Source organism: Homalodisca vitripennis, chromosome 1 (genome assembly GCF_021130785.1).
Source record: "Homalodisca vitripennis isolate AUS2020 chromosome 1, UT_GWSS_2.1, whole genome shotgun sequence".
Taxonomy (NCBI): Eukaryota; Metazoa; Arthropoda; class Insecta; order Hemiptera; family Cicadellidae; genus Homalodisca; species Homalodisca vitripennis.
Window position 1 is genome coordinate 24,002,114 of NC_060207.1, and position 17,315 is coordinate 24,019,428.

The window sequence follows — 17,315 nt, forward strand, 5'->3', positions numbered from 1 at the left end:
CCTGATTAATCATTTGATGGAAGGACAATTCCCGGAATACCGGATCCAGAGATTTGCTTTGAGAGCTGTTTGTGTCAAGTATCCGAAGCTACGGTACTGGTTAATACTTCAAAGATTTCGATTAATGTGAATATGCACGAGGATGGAGACAAAAGTTGTTACTACCTTTATTTATATGTGATAAAGACCAAGGTAAATACGGTGCAATAATTATGAAATTCATGTACAAACTAATCTTGCTCCAGGTGAAAGTATACTTTTCTGGAGTTTTACTTGAACGATTTTGTTGCGGATGGTGCTAAATACAAGACCATGTTCCCTAGTGAATAAGATAATTGTACATCTTCATCCTTAGAGTTATAGCACGTGTAAAATATATTATAATCATCAGTGTTTTGTATATTCGATATAAAAACACGACAACTCGAACTTTTAATGTAACAATTTTTAATGTAAAATTTTTCTTCAAATATTCTTGTCAAGTACTATAATAATAAAGTGATTAGTATTTGTACGCGATTATTTTAAATAATTATCACGAATAGCCTACTTAGTTTAATTTTTTTATCGGTTATAAAACTCGCGTGAAAGCCGTATCATAAACGAATCTGATTTAAAAAAAGAATGAATGAACGAATAAGGATGGCGAACATGTAGGTACCGACCGAAGCATGTCGCTTATGAATTAACTTTCATAACTTACCACGGAACTCCGGGTTTACATCCGGAAAATAAAGATATTGGCCTCTTTGTTTAGTTATAAATTTTTTACCCTCAACGCAAAAGATACGAAACCCCAGAGCTTATTGATTGTTTAGTTTTATTAATCTTTGATAATAAAATACTATATGAGGAACAAAGTATTGACAGATATCTTATTGATGATAATGGGATCTGGGATTTGACTCTGAATATGTAGCCAGTAAAACATACCCAGACAACTTAGGTCTCTGATTTTCACATCTCCGATTGGTACTGTATATTCCAGAAAATTTAGAAAAATGTAATGAAAATCTTATGAAAAAGATTGTCTTATCATAACGGTCTGAAGAACAGGTACTGAATAAATTGTCAATGCCAGTGGCAAAATAGTTTCATGCTGAGCAGGGCCACCATGAGCCAAAAATAGGGCCACCAGTAGGGATCCATGATCGGATATCCTGGAACATCTGTCCGATTCTAGAGATGAATATTTCAAAACTCTGATCACGGCTATATAGTGCTGATGACAACCGAAAGACATTACTCGAGGTAGCACGCCACTTATCTGGCTGAGAGGTAGCAGACCACTTATCTGGCTGAGAGGTAGAAGGCCACATATATGGCTGAGAAGTAGCAGACCACTTATCTAGTTGAGAGGTATCAGGCCACTTATCTTGCTGAGAGGTAGCAGGTTACTTATCTGGCTGAGAGGTAGCAGGTTACTTATCTGGCTGAGAAGTAGCAGACACTTATCTGGCTGAGAGGTATCAGGCCACTTATCTGGCTGAGAGGTATCAGGCCACTTATCTGGCTGAGAGGTAGCAGACACTTATCTGGCTGAGAGGTATCAGGCCACTTATCTGGCTGAGAGCTAGCAGACCACTTATCTGGCTGAGAGCTAGCAGACCACTTATCTGGCTGAGAGTTAGCAGACCACTTATTATTCTGAGAGGTAGCAGGCCACTTATCTGGCTGAGAGGTAGCAGACCACTTATTTGGCTGAGAGCTAGCAGACCACTTATCTTGCTGAGAGGTAGCAGGTTACTTATCTGGCTGAGAGGTAGCAGGTTACTTATCTGGCTGAGAAGTAGCAGACCACTTATCTGGCTGAGAGGTAGCAGGCCACTTATCTGGCTGAGAGCTAGCAGACCACTTATCTGGCTGAGAGGTAGCAGGCCACTTATCTGGCTGAGAGCTAGCAGGCCACTTATCTGGCTGAGAGCTAGCAGACCACTTATCTGGCTGAGAGCTAGCAGACCACTCATCTTGCTGAGAGGTAGCAGGTTACTTATCTGGCTGAGAGGTAGCAAGCCACCTATCTGTCTGAGAGGTAGCAGGTTACTTATCTGGCTGAGAGGTAGCAGGCCATTTATCTGGCTGATAGATAACATTTGACCAAGTCGTAATTAATTAATTTATACATTTATTAGTAAGCGATACTTACTTGAACTCATCCCACTCTTACAGAAACTGTTCACCGGTGGTTGTCCTGTAGAAGACCCAACATTACCGAATTTGGATTACCAAGCGCGTCAAGTAACACTATTGCCAATTCAGTTATGATGGTCAACGAGAAAGTGGCAAAGCATCACCAATTATAGAGTTCCTAATCGAATGCCAAAGACAGTATTGTCAAGGCATAGACAATGATAACCTACGAGTTTAATATTTATATGAGAAGTTTATTACCCTTATGCAGTAATAGGTACTTTTACAGAACTCTTGAGAGTTATCTAATACCTAGGTCAATGCATGCATAAAATTGGCATGTATTTGCCAGAACCAGTTTTTACAGGGAACTTTAAGTTGTATTTTCTCGTGCCAAAAGATTAGAAGACAAAACAGTAATACCCTTGACGGCGGGGAACAAGGTAAACTACTGCCTGACGCAATTCTATTTCACTAACAACGTTGCATATATTTATTTAAATATAGGCTGCACGTGCCAAATCTCAATGTTTAAATTTAAAGATTCAAAATGCTTTGTGGACAAACATTTTGTAAACTGATTCAAGCGAAAAGATAGTTACGAAATTATTCAATGCTAGAATTTAAACATATATAAACATGAATTAGTATATTCATGAACTCTGGAATGCCTTTTAAGAGAATTTGGAAGAAATATGAAATAATTGGTAAACCATGTCTCAAAGAAATTACAGGTTATAGTTGATAATTAATTACGAGTATATAGTAGTTATATTCCTTGTTATAGTTAATCAAGCAATATGCCAATTATATAAGAAGGTAACATAAGGGTTACAATTTGGACTTACACCTTTCAACGTTTACATAATAATTAAATATTGTAAGTTTAGGAAAAAGCTATCACCCCCATACCCCCATATATGCTGATGACATTTCAGAAACGTTGATGATTCCTAAAGAAATAATTTAAATATTTCGACTCGTTTTTATATAACTAAAAACATTATAAGAAATGTAAATTTACATTTAAACATTTGAAGACTAATTACACTAAATTCCATTTAAGTTTTGAAGTTGAAAAATCGTCAAGACATTGTCCACACATCAAAATCCTTGAAAATTGTTGGCATCACATGCAAAGCTATGTTTGGTCACCAGACGAAAATGGCACCGAGTGTTATCTATCGTGTTTGGCGGAATTTTAACCAACCAAAAACAAATATATTACCAACAGCGATCGATATGAGAATTCTTTATTCCTTTTTTTAAAATCTGACGCCATTTTATTTGTTACTTATTTTATTTCTTTATTATTTATATCTTATTATTCAAGGTGATAATTATGAAACTTTAGTGTGTAATTTTGTTTCCTGAAATGTTAATACATTAATACTTAAGTTTTGCAACTGTGTTTTCAGCTATGGCCAATTTTCCTCTATCTAGACGCCTCATGTATCGAACTTGTTCATTCACACAAACAGATGTTGACCATTTTGTTACCCCAGTGTAGACTGAGCAACAACAGAGTTCTGTAAACTCCATGAGCGTAAACAACGGAATTGTGTCCTTCACTCGCAACAAACAGTTCATCAGCTTTTAAGTATCGGCGTGAATATACTACTGATATTGTATTTCTTTAATGTTCTCACTATTTTATTAGCCAATGATATTGAAATATAAATAAATAAAAATGTATTTACTTACCCGGCGTATTTCAACTTACAATTGCTTTTCAAATCAACTGTTGTCCAATAAATTACAAATAAATAAAACTAAACTTACCCTAAAAGATAAAGAAATTGTTATGGTACTATAAAGTGAAAAAAATAATTAGAAATGAATTATTCTTACTTAAGGCGTGTAATTACTACGACACACTAACCTCTCAACTGGCGTTTAAAGTTTTCACAAGAAACTACACTTTTCAGTTGCAAGGGGAGGTCTTGAACAATTCGGGGCCGAAGTACGGACATCCCTTCCTCCTGATCTCAAACTTTACTTTGGGAAAATAGAGATTACGGTTCTGTCGGTCGATGCGTTCAGAAACCTCCTCCCGGTATAACAGCCTCTCGCTTAAGTACTGTGGCTCTTTAAAAATAAGAGCTTTTTGAATCATGCAGCATGTCAGCATTATGCATACCACTTCTATGGACAGCATTTTGGCAGTCTCTCGAAAGGAGGATACATAGTCAAAGCGTTTTAAATCGAAAATTAACTTTATCGCTAAGTTTTGACGTCTTTGAAGTCTATTTATATCCTCCCATGAGATGCTGTTTCCATATGCAGAATAGAGTAGCTGGCAGAAATAATGAATGCATGAACTGAGTTTTGCAGTCTCAGGCAGCAGTGTTCTGAACTATACGGACCCCGGAACCTGCCAAGAGCACGTTGGGTGACATGGTCAGAAAACGTAATATCATGGTCAAGCACAACATCGAGAGTCTTCACTTTATCCAAACAGTCAAGCCCTCGCCATCGGGCATGACCACAATCCTACTCTTGTCAAGGGTCCGCATCAGATCGCTTGGGGCAACATAAAGTACTTTGCATTTGCTCGCGTTGAGTTCCAGACCATTACTGACCAAGTGGAACTGTGTTTTAGGTCAGAATTAACTCGTCTAATGGCTGACTCCAATTTTGCAGGCTCAAAAACCAAATGCAACTGACAGTCATCTGCATACATATGTGCAGCACACAACTTTGTGCATAGTCTGTAAAATCAGATTTGTATAAGTTGAATAAAACTGGACCAAGACAACTATCTTGAGGACATGACACAGTTTAGAGAACCACTGGGAAATATCATTGAATAGCTTGGTGACCTGTTTTCTATCCAGGACTACCTCATCGCCTAAACCATGATAGTTCATTTTCGCTAGAAGCATATCATGATTGATTGACTCAAATACTTGGGAATTATCGAGTATCACCAAAATACTAAAATTGCCATTATCTTTCGCCTTAATTATATCACAAAATAAATTTGTGGGGGCTGTACAGGTACTTTGATATTTTTATAAATTCTATATTGTAGTTTTGGAAATATTCTTCTTGCTTCAAAGTATCCCACGATTTGTTTGATTGCAATTTTTGCACTATTCTGGACATGAAAGGCAAGATTGAGATACATACAAACATTGTAGGTCTTAGTTGTTGCAAACTAGTAGGCACAGAGACTTTAGGCAGAAGGCGAACAACACTATTTTTCCATTCTTTAGGGAAGACTCCGATTATTAAACTTGTTATATTACACCATCTCGGTGTACGCTATTTATGGACAATACCTAATCCATCGTCATATATATAATATGACGATGGGTGTTCCTAAGAAATTATTCTAAGATATTCGATAACCCAACCAAACACATTCATTATTAACGTAGAATATATTTCGGTTTTTTAACATTTTATATTTAGTCTACTTAATTATATATTCAGAATATACAATTATCCACATATCATCCGTACAAACGGGTTATGATGAACATGGGAAAAATAGAGAGTATAAAACATAAGTTTTGTATTGTAAACTTTATTTAAAATATTTATTTACACTCATTGCTGTTGATCACAACCGTGTACAGGTACTGACATTCTCTACAAACAAATAGTATATGTACAATATTTACACTAACAGTAATATTATTATAACAATCATTCAAAATCTTTGTTTACTGATCATTCAGCTGTATGTTTCAGCAGTTATCCGTTACTTAAAATCACTTTTATTCAACTAACAAAATCTCAATTACATACAAAATTTCATGAATCTTAGCCATAGTCACAGTTCATTATCACATACATTATACCTTAGTTATATAATTGACAATTCTAACTAATACTTAATCGAATGACTACAAAAATGTGCTAAGTTCAATCATTAATGAGCTTTAGTTCATTCATAAGAGATTGGTTGATTCAAACTTGATAAATAATAAAATGTAACAACAAATATGAGATAAAAGCAGTTATGCAGAGGAAATTTTATACATGTAAACATTTATTATATTTGAAAACTTTTATTAATCACACAATTCCATGTGGACATCGCTTAACTTTGGATGTTTAACGGTTTTATTGCACACGAAGGAAGAAGTTGTGGTAAGTATGGTACATAAAATATTACACCGATGATCACAACAGGCACATGTGAAAACTATGTTACGAAGTAATATCAAAGTGTTCATCTGCTGACTAGCATTCAAGATCACTTGTTGCGTACAAACTGCTACATTTTCCTTAAACGTTAATTCAGATAATATTTTGATTGTAATAGGTACTTACAAGGTAATAACAACCATGAAACATGTTTTGTGAATAGTTTAGTTATTAGGACGGAGTCCCAACTAAGCATCAGTCTACGAGTTGGCTATATCTCTTGCCAATCATTTAAGCCAGTCTTCATTTTAAAAAGACATTTTAAAATTGGCCAGAATCAAACTAATTTAAAAATAATCACGAAGACACACACACATATGACCAAGTTAGTTATAGACCAATTGCTCTCCTGACTGTCCATTCAAAACTATTCGAAGAGGTAATGTTTCCTCAGGTTGTAAGAGTCCTTGAAACAAGTTAGATATTTCATTCTAAACTAAATTAAAATAACATGATATTCCTACCGCTACTAACTAGTGATTTTTTTTTAAGTAGAATGATACTTAAAACAAAAATACAAGCTCGCAATGCATAAACAACGCCATTACAGCTTCATCTCTAATTTCCATCGATAGCTTACAGTATTTGATGGTCACCGTTATTTCGGATCTTATGAAATTGTTAGATAGATCAGGCCGCTCTTTAGATTTTTGTTTTACATAACCCAATGCTGTTCCTCATGAGAAGAGGGATGGACGGCAGTGACGACGAGGCAGATCGTTTCCTCTGGGTTCCTCAAACCTCGAGTTATAATCCGGCGAAGAACTTGAGGTAGATCTCGTGGACGCTGGTTGTCACCCCTATCACGAATCCCATGAGGGCGATGGCGATTATACACAGGTTCTTTATGAGGAAGATGAACTTGGCGCAGAATCCCGGGTAGTAGTCCCAGAAGGTCAACATCTGGATGAGTGCGGGGAAGGACAGTCCCATGGTGGACAGACAGAACGCGCCGATCAGAGAGATGAAGAGTTCCAAGTTGGGGATCACGGCGGCAAAAAAGACTGAAACAAATAATTTGGTTTACTTAAGAATTCAGCCTAAGATCTGAATCTTCTGTTCTATAAATATAGATGCATAACAGAGGTCCGGTTTTAACCATTCTTATAGACTTTTAGCATCCAATACTAAAAGTTGTATTCTGCTTGGAACGTTGTGGAAATGGTTATCCAGCCGCAAAAGAAAGAAATGTCCTTGAAATTTAGGCTACCCTGAACAATAGTAAACCTCCAACACTTGTATGCCTTATATTCGGTCATAGACATGTGGAAGATGTCCACTAATTTTTAATTAAGTATTGAAAGAATAAATCTCGAACTTTATTAAACTTCTTTGTTTGAATGCTAAAAGGTATTAACAGTTACAAGAAAAGAATTTGGTTGATAATTAAAATTATGTTCTTAAAATTAGACATCGTTAATTTTTCTACCATTATAAAGGTGTTGTAAATAAATTATATATTTAAAAGTAAATATCTTCAATATTTCTACGTTTATAAAGATCGTGAACGACAACACCAGCTTCACAGTGTTTCAAGTTTAACATTGTTGTTACAGGATTAGACTAATATGGCCACTAGTACACCAGTCTCTTAATATGTCATATGAAGAAAACTCTGTCTATAATAGAAACACTCAATACTTTAAATCTAATTCATGAAAATGAGGTAATTATTATAATATTAAAGTTTCGATTTTATGATAGTCTTGATATCTAACTCCGGAATAGTCTCTGAAAAGTCAAAGGTATAATATAGTAGATTATACCTTTGACATAAGTATCTTTTTATGTACTTATGACATAAGAGGGTACATAAAAGGGTACATTTTATGTACCCTTTTTAAATAAAAATGGGTACATTTTTTAACATACTAAGTAAAAATGTTTGTGATAACTTTAAATTGTGTAATTTTTTTTATTCTTACACTTGTATAATGGATTAATATATCATGCATCAGTATCTACGAATATAAGTGTTCTGCTGACGTAGCGGTAATGACTAGATACTAACAGGTGCTGAAGACAATGAGTGTCCTTGTGACGTACTCCCACCAGAGCGCGTTCTTTGTCACGTGTTTCTTCAGCTTCTGGTTCCAGATGATGTCTATGGCAACGTAGCACTGGATCGCGTGAGTTATGAAGATCGTGAACGACAACATCAGCTTCACAGACTGGGCTAAACTGTAACACATAACACAATTCAGTGGGCTGTTAGGGCGTGATGCTGCGTAGGTTATGCATATCGTGAACGACAACATCAGCTTCACAGATTGGGCTAAACTGTAACAAATAACACAATCCAGTGGGCTGTTTAGGCGTGATGCTGCGTAGGTTATGCATATCGTGAACGACAACATCAGCTTCACAGATTGGGCTAAACTGTAACAAATAACACAATCCAGTGGGCTGTTTAGGCGTGATGCTGCGTAGGTTATGCATATCGTGAACGACAACATCAGCTTCACAGACTGGGCTAAACTGTAACAAATAACACCAAAACTCAATGGGCTGATTTGGCGTGAGTCAGAGTCGGCGATGGTCACTTTGACAGGCAGCTGTAGTTACAATCCTCTTAACTGGTGAGTACCAAAGGCAATGTGTGCAAATGACATCCGGTCCCTCCCACTATAGTCTGTAGAGCTAATTTGTCTGCGAGTGATCACAGTACACAACTCTGTACTACCTGTATATTTGATATGCCTTTCTAAATACCTCGATACCAAATACTTGGCGAAAAACATATATTCTGTTTATATTAGCATTTTAGTAAACCCTTAAGCGTATTTTCACTCACTAACAATTGTAGTTAGTTTATAAACCAGTGCAAATATCATTTGAAAAAGGTTAGGAATACCAAACAATTTGCTGAAAGGAAGACGAAAGTTATAAAAAAGTGGAATTTTAAAAAATTATGTTATACAAACTTTACCATGTAAAGTCATTTAATTGAAAGTATATGTCGTATAGCAATTTCCTGAAAACGAGAATATTTTTTAACTCCGATAGGTTTTAGCCACATTCAAATTATGAACATTTTTTTATATATTTACATAGTTATGTTCTATACCACTGTTATAATATCATAGTATGAAGACATCTAATTTTAAACTATCCATGTGCTATTATGTTTTACTAAAAATATAATAGTCTAAATTATTGCCTTATTTAATAATTTGTAATATGTTTACTGAACAGTAATGTTAAGTACATACAACGAAAAGTATACCCATCAGGTTGATGGGTGATGTCTGTCTAAAACAAACCACCTGTGTTACCATACTCCCCTGTCAGACTAGTTTATCAAGGGGTAAGGAAGAATCATGATCTTGAATCTTGATGTTACGAATCATTAATCGGACTTTATGGTTATAAAGTTTTTAGCCAATTACCATGAGATAAGATACATTGTTATACTGTTAAACCTACGGTGTATGGTTGCGTTTATATCTAATGTAAACAAAAAACTATTAGCTTTGGTTTTAACATTTTAGTAAAACTAACACGACATGCGTCTCAGCATTATACAAGAGCACTTACAAGAGCTTGAAACAAGTAAAATGTTTAAAGTCAAATAAAAAGTTTTGGACATACACTAGTAACTAACCATAGTTTAAAAAATATGTAAAGAACATTACAATTTTAAAAAATTTATTGGAAAACATTTAATACAAAAGAAAAATTAAAGGTCCAAATCTATGTGCCCGCCTTCAACTCTTAAAATTTTTTCAATCCAGCTATTTAAAGCTAAAACAATATATCATACATTATTCTACATTAACTGAGAAACAGTTTTACGACGTTATCAATGAAACTATCAAATGTCTTATCGCTATAAAGATGAGCTTCGAACTCCACCTTTTTTTCTATAGAATATATCTTTGAAAGTTAAAAATGTGATAGCTCTCTCAGATATTGCTCATCAGACCCTCTAGAATTTTATAGTCACCCCATCCATTGATGGTGTGAATATAAAATTATGAAATAATGCCTTTGGTCATCCCGAAGGCGTTATTTTCAGATCTAAAACTACTAAAATAGTAATAAATACCATGAAAACAGTCTTTATGATTGTTTAAACAAAGTTAGAAATTATTTTTAGTTTTCGAATGGTCTGCTATTAATGCCTCCGAGCATCATTGCGGGCCGCGGCTGCCCCACAATGATGGCCACAAACGATAAACATCCCTCGAGAGTGCTTATCACATAACACATAAACATTCTAGTGGGTCGATCAGAAATGCCTGAAAATACATCGTTTTATAGTGTTTAGGGTGTTTAGTTGAGAAGGAACTCACAGTTGGTCTGAAGGTAGGTTGAGGGTGATACTGCCTGCCGCCTCGGGCCCGTACTTAATGTAACCGAAGAAGCCGACCACAGTGTACAGAACTGCGATGGGCAGCATGGCACAGTTGAGCACGCCGAAGAAAGACCCGAATCTTTCCGGTGTATCCAACTCGTTCTCTATAGGCATTACCTGTAGGTAGCAACAAAGGGTTGTTAGTATGTTGAGTAAACAAGCTTCATTAGAAGTCAAACAAGAAAGTTTTAATCTACTGTTTGCATTATTGTTCTTATAAACCCTTTAAGCTCATTTGATCAAGTAACATCTTTATTCGTGGTTGTTACTGTATGAGATTTCTAAGATGTCTCAGACGTATGAATAGGAATTCAAATATTAAGACTGTCACTTGTGAAAAATCCAGATTCAATTTTCACACTAGTTGGCAATGTTCAATAATCTTCCATTGAGAATTAGAGGAAATTTTTGTTAAAGCTGTTTAACGAATAGGATTTTAAAGATATAGACAAACTGTTTTGGTTCTTAGGGCACAACAGTAGAAAAGAACCTTTATAAAGGTGAAATATTCGATCACAAACGTTAACGTAGATGTTTGTTGACGTGATGAGACATCGAGTTATACATCATACCTTATAAGGTTTAACTTTATCAGAATAGCTAGAAATTGTCGTATACTCAAGCATTTTGCTTCAAATTATTTTGAGAGATTCTTCGCCTCTGTCGAATATTTTAGTTCTATTTCCTGGAGTGATAACGAATAATTATGCATATTTTGTGACAACCGAAATATTAATAATTTATTTCTTATGGGATTAACATAGATATTTTAAATGTCGTTAGAGATACGACTATATCGCCGGTACGTTGAATTGGTAAGTTTCGTCAAACACCCATTTTTGGAAGACAAAAATATATATTATCAAACTAATTTCATCACTCAGCTGCTGGAGCAGCCATTGCAAAAACGACAAGTTTGAGGCAGCATTCGAATGCTGGATTTTGAATTTGTACACCAATCAGGTTGGAAAGTGTGGTGCATCTATACTACATTCCGCTTTAAGCTAGTAGGTGCATACCATTTAAGCTCACCAAGCTACTAAGTGGGGTGTCCCAGGGTTCCGTTCTTGGCCCATTGCTATTTTTAATGTATATTAATGACACTGGAAATATAAATAATCCTAACAAGACAATTTTACGTATTTCTACAGATTGTATAATTTTATATGCCGATAGAGAGGAGAAAGAGAGGGACGGAGAAAACCCACTGCTACTGAATATAATTTTAGCTAGAACACCTAAGAGAAATCTTACAGACCGTGCCTTGTTTCACTTACCACTCCGATGGCTTCCATGGCGAAGAGGACGGTACCGAAGTAGAGCGGGAGACGGCCGATCGGAGCCACGGGAGATCGGCTAGTGACGGGGGGCATGTCATCAAACACGTAGTAGGCAATGATACCGAAGCTGATGATGGTGACGAAGTTGCCTATCGTGGAAAAGGGTGCCAAGTACTTGAGGTCTCGTACCCAATTGATGAGGATAAAGGGGATGAGCAAGATCAGCATGTATATCCTGACATCCAGCTCGCGGATGTATTGATCTGCTACCTGACAATCAATAACACAACATGGATTTCCCAATATATAGATACAATTAATACTAGAATAATGAAAAATACTTGGATTCTCCCACATGAAGTGGGGGAAAAAATCCTTTATGGTGTCAGAATTATGGTTTTTAATGCAATAAATAATTTTTTGTCAACACATATTACATAAATTGCTCTTGAGGTTATAGTTATTCATAATCTATTTACATACACCTAAAAATGTTGGCACCATCAATACATCTATTGTAATTATTGATAATTTATATACATAAGATATTTTTTATATGAAAAACTTAGTTCTCTACGTCCTATATATTTTTTACGAATTTAAAACCTGAAAAGTGTGGAATGAAATATATATGACAAATATTTCCCAACACATCAAGAACTTTGTTGAATGAAGGATTTTACACTATTTACAAAGATTTTCAATAGTTGTATGTGTACTATTCTTCACAGCAAAATCTCTTACAATAGAATGGCTTTCATAAGAGTATATTTTAACGTTTATAACATATTAACATTTTTTAGCCTTTTTCCTAAGAAATTGTTTTGAACTGTATTATTGTGACCCAGAAATAATGAAATACGCATATTGTTATTTTTATGTTTAATAACTGCAATAACATTTTTTAATTGTAAGCAGATTTATAATTTATTGGATATAAAAGTTTAAGCTAAATTCCACGAGATTAGAAACTGTAATGAATTTTGTTGGTATAGTATATTATTCATTCTATAACATTCTGTCATTTTGTGAGTACAAATTAAAATAAAGAAATTTGCCCAAAATAAATTCTATGTACAAAATATTTGTAGAGAGTCTTAAGTTAGCTGTTTTTACCAAACATGCGTCAAACTGATAATTATTATACTTTAGTATTAAGTTGACTCTGAAAATACAACACCAAATAGTCGTTATAAACATGCGCTCGCCGTGGCGTCTGTTGGCTTACACTTATAACAAATACATGAATAAAATATATAAAATCCCAATGTGCAAAAACACGATATAAAATTACTAGATAGAATAAAAGTGCACCGAGAAATTTGAACATGAGAACAATATGTACAAATACTTTTACATACACATCACACCTAACATTCACATATAGTAGTTCAGCAATACTTACAGCTTTTATGTTGGTAGATGCGAAAACGAAGTATATACAACAGCTTCCGATTTGGTAAAGTATAAGGAACAGGTTTGCAGCGAAACTGAAACACAAACCGACCGTAAATAATAAACACAAACCTACACTGAACGATAGTAAAAAATGACTATATTGAAAATTTAGCACTAAAAATAACAATTATTTTACCCGTCTATATAGTCTACGACCAAAAGCCAAGTGATTTATTTTTACTGACAACCTATTTAAAAACCTATTTTAATTTAACTTTGATATTAAGTTTGATTTTAAGCCGAGGAAAGTCCTAAAATCAAGCGATTACCTTACCAAGACAGATATTCCACACTACACAATTAATATTTCCTTACCTTAAATACCATTAAATTATGTTTGTATTTTCACTCCAATTTTTTTCACGTTTATAATCTTGATTAAGGTGGTGCAATTAATTTTGGGTTTGGAAACTATTTTTGATCTTAAATTCATATTCATGATAGCCCTTGTAAAAGTAATAAAATAAGGAATGACGATAATTCATTAACGACTTTATAAAATTATATTTACTCAATAAAAATAATGTAAATAAATAAAATAAAAGTCACACCTTCAGTTATAGCTGATTTACGTACAGCGAAAACTCCACATTTTTTATCTCCGGCCATTTTAATTTAAGCCTGGTAACAAAATTGCCTACATTTCTTAGTTGAAATGCCTGTAATTTCACGTGCAATGATAAGTAAATCAGAAATTATCGTATATGGCAATGCCATATTTTCCTGGCCCAAAATCAATTCCACCACCTTAATTTCTTTGACAGTTAAAACTATTTAAGATTACTTACTTGTTGATATAACCAATGCGTTGTTAGCCGCTGCTATCACCACAACCTCAACATAATTTTCCTGTTGACTTGATTTGAATATTAAGTCCAAATAATATTAGAGTATTTGAAAAAGAAACTACATAAGGCATTTACGTCATGCATTCTTTAAGTCACGGCCAAATCTTGATCAACATATTAATAACATTAAGAATTATCAATAATATCAAGTGTCAAACAATAAGGTACAATAAACTTGTGTGTGTTTTATTATATTACTATACTATTATTTTACAGCATGGTTAAGCTAATTAAAGAGTTTTCTAACCTAACTTGTTTAGAGATAAATTCTTTTGGGTTTTCAGAATATTACACCATAGGATATGAGGATCATAGACAGTACATTGTACTTGGCTTTGTGATTTATGGAGTAAATTACTCCATAGTTATATTCGTGGAGTAATGCAATAAATTACTCCATAAAAGCAATATTATAATGACATTACTGTGTGTATATTATATTGCATGGAAAGTTTCTATGATGTGGTTACACGTGACATTCTCAAGATTACCTCAATACTTTGAGTAATATTACCCCTGTAATTTCAAATCCTGATAAAATTTTATTAGGAATAACTTTCGGCGATCCATTTTATTGTTCGGCTACGATAAACATTTGATGCAATAATTTGTTAATACTGCCCTCTAAAATACAAAAGCTTTTTGTTATAAACATAGCTAACAGCAAATCATCTCCTGCAGCAGACGGTACTTATGAACCGTTCAATACCTCCATTTTATCTATAATGTCAAACACTTACAAGAGCGTACGACACAGTTCGTCGGAACAGAAAAAATACCTTTACTTGGTTTGTAAACTACGGTAGATTTTTAATCATGAATCCACGTGGTAAATATCTGTAAATGTAGACTATTAAGAGGCATAGTTAGCCCTAACTACTGAATGAGCTAGTTCTGTGGTCTCCAATCAACTAGATCCTTCTTTTAGATACTTAGTCAAGAAAGCCTCTCACGACAAAAGATGAATAGATGCAAAGGAATAAACTACAACCGAGTATTTGCAGGTTAACGTTTCTGTAAGATTACTTACAGATATTTAAGGCAAGATTACTTATTTTGTTACTACATACTAAACTAAAATATAATGTGCAAAGTAACTGACTGCTTTCTCTAGTTATATTATTTACACTAACGGAATATAGTACATCAGTCCATTAGAACCGAGGTTATTTTTGTAATAATGTGTGAAAAAGTTCATAGAGAGTTTAAGCATTAAAATATAAACAAATATAAGTAACTTAAGTATACTAAAGTCTTTTAAGACGAATAAATTCAAAGAGAACTTACTCAGAATATCTCGACAGCCACCTAAACCTGGCTGGACCCTCTAGGAACGCAGCCTCCAAGGTTTCTGGGTATGTCATACTCGGCTTCTTCCTTCTGCGGCACAGCTCATACTCAGACGATATCTGGGAATCACATGTGAACATTTACTCCAAATTTCTACACACAGATTGTATTATTGTATATTCAAACCATACACGTGTTGCAATTATTGCTTATGTAGTTACTGTATTTGTTTACCAGGATGTGTATACAGTAGGTGCACAGGAAGCCGACAAAGAGAGTCCCGACGAAGCCGACGAGATACCCCGCGTTGTGAAATGCGTTGGGCATCGCAAGGATCCCCGTGCCCAAACTGGCCTTGAGTATGTGGAACAGTGCATCCGAAAACCTAAAAATAGTTCAAGACTAATTAAGAATGTATTGGCCTTAGGAGGATATTTTTTGTGTTTTATCAGGCGATTCTGAATTTTAAGGAAATACCCGATAAGGTTTCGGCGAATTTGTTACGATTCGCTTGTTAATTGTATATTATTGCAACTACAAACGCATAATGGAAACTTAAATATTTCAATTCAAATAATGGTGAGTAAATTATTACTGTTGAATTGTTCGTAAGAGAATTCAGAATTCAGGCTACTCGATTAAATAAAAGGACAATATGTGCACAAATACGACATGCTTTTTAACAGCAAAATATACATAATGACATTCTGAATGTATTTTAATCACATGGCAGTTGTCCTAGGGATTTAATATAATGCTTGTAGGAATACTAAATACAGGGAGAAAAGACAAATAGCAACTTCTGGAAGTAAATTCGTGACCTCATCTGTAACTGAGAGGTCACATGCTTGGTTTAGAAGGATACAGTCGCAAGCAATGTGTAAATACTTATTACGAATCTTCGTAGACGCGCTTTAAAAGCTAAAATTCAAGTACATAATTTAAAAAAATGTCAGATCAATCAACAATCTTATACATACATACATTTCTTAAAACAATCTTTGATGTATCTTTCAATTTTCTTATTCATTGTGTTTTCATTGCCCAAGAACTGGCAATCAACACGCTCGTATGGACACTTCATATAATACATAAATAAACACTACCACTACTATTTATATACCATTTTAAACAGAAAGCATTGCTGATTTCAATGGTTTAAATTTGTTTTGCTGTCATGGCAACAGTGATGTCACAATGACGTCATAAAACTTTTCAGAAATATTGTCTTCATCTAGCCATTTTGAGAAGTAGTGAGTGATATATCATGGGTATGGTTTATTTTATTGGTTTATAGCTTGTAAAAACTTAGTTTTAGGTTATACTATGCTAAAGTTTAGTATATTTTTAAAATATTTCTTGTATGTTTTTTTTGTTAATTGTTGAAAATAATTTATTTCCATAGTAACAAATTTAGATACGTCCCACCACTTTTCAAAAATAAAACGAACTTTGAAATTGGTTATTAATTTGTTTGTTATTTTGTAGTGCATATAATTATTTAAATTTTGGAATAATTTGGAGAAGTTTTGTATAAGAATTACATGTTTTGTTAATTATTGAAATTAATTCGTTTCCATAGTAACAAATTTAAATATGTCCTACACCTTTCAAAAATAAAACACTTTGAAATTGGTTATTAATTTGTTTATTGTTTTTTAGTGCATATATTATTTTAATTTTGGAATAATTTTAAAAATTGTTTTGTGTAAGAATTATATTTTTGGAAATTTGTGAAAGTAATAGTATCCATACAAACAAATTTAGCCTTTGATTACTATTTGTGTTTTTTAC

General features: G+C 34.1%; 1 protein-coding gene across 2 annotated transcripts in view; it reads right to left on the bottom strand.

Moving 5' to 3' along the window:
• Positions 1–5,642: 5,642 nt before the first annotated feature.
• The window catches only part of LOC124358298 (proton-coupled amino acid transporter-like protein CG1139), a 46,302-nt gene continuing 34,629 nt past the window's right edge, over positions 5,643–17,315 (bottom strand). For both annotated transcript variants that reach the window (XM_046810602.1, XM_046810597.1), the window contains exons 5-11: positions 15,756–15,906; positions 15,519–15,640; positions 13,331–13,415; positions 11,923–12,195; positions 10,584–10,762; positions 8,300–8,469; positions 5,643–7,292 (exon numbers count right to left, since the gene is read on the bottom strand). In XM_046810602.1, the coding sequence (XP_046666558.1) occupies positions 7,036–7,292; positions 8,300–8,469; positions 10,584–10,762; positions 11,923–12,195; positions 13,331–13,415; positions 15,519–15,640; positions 15,756–15,906 (1,237 nt within the window). In that variant the 3' untranslated portion in view covers positions 5,643–7,035. The remainder of the gene's footprint in view (positions 7,293–8,299; positions 8,470–10,583; positions 10,763–11,922; positions 12,196–13,330; positions 13,416–15,518; positions 15,641–15,755; positions 15,907–17,315) is intronic.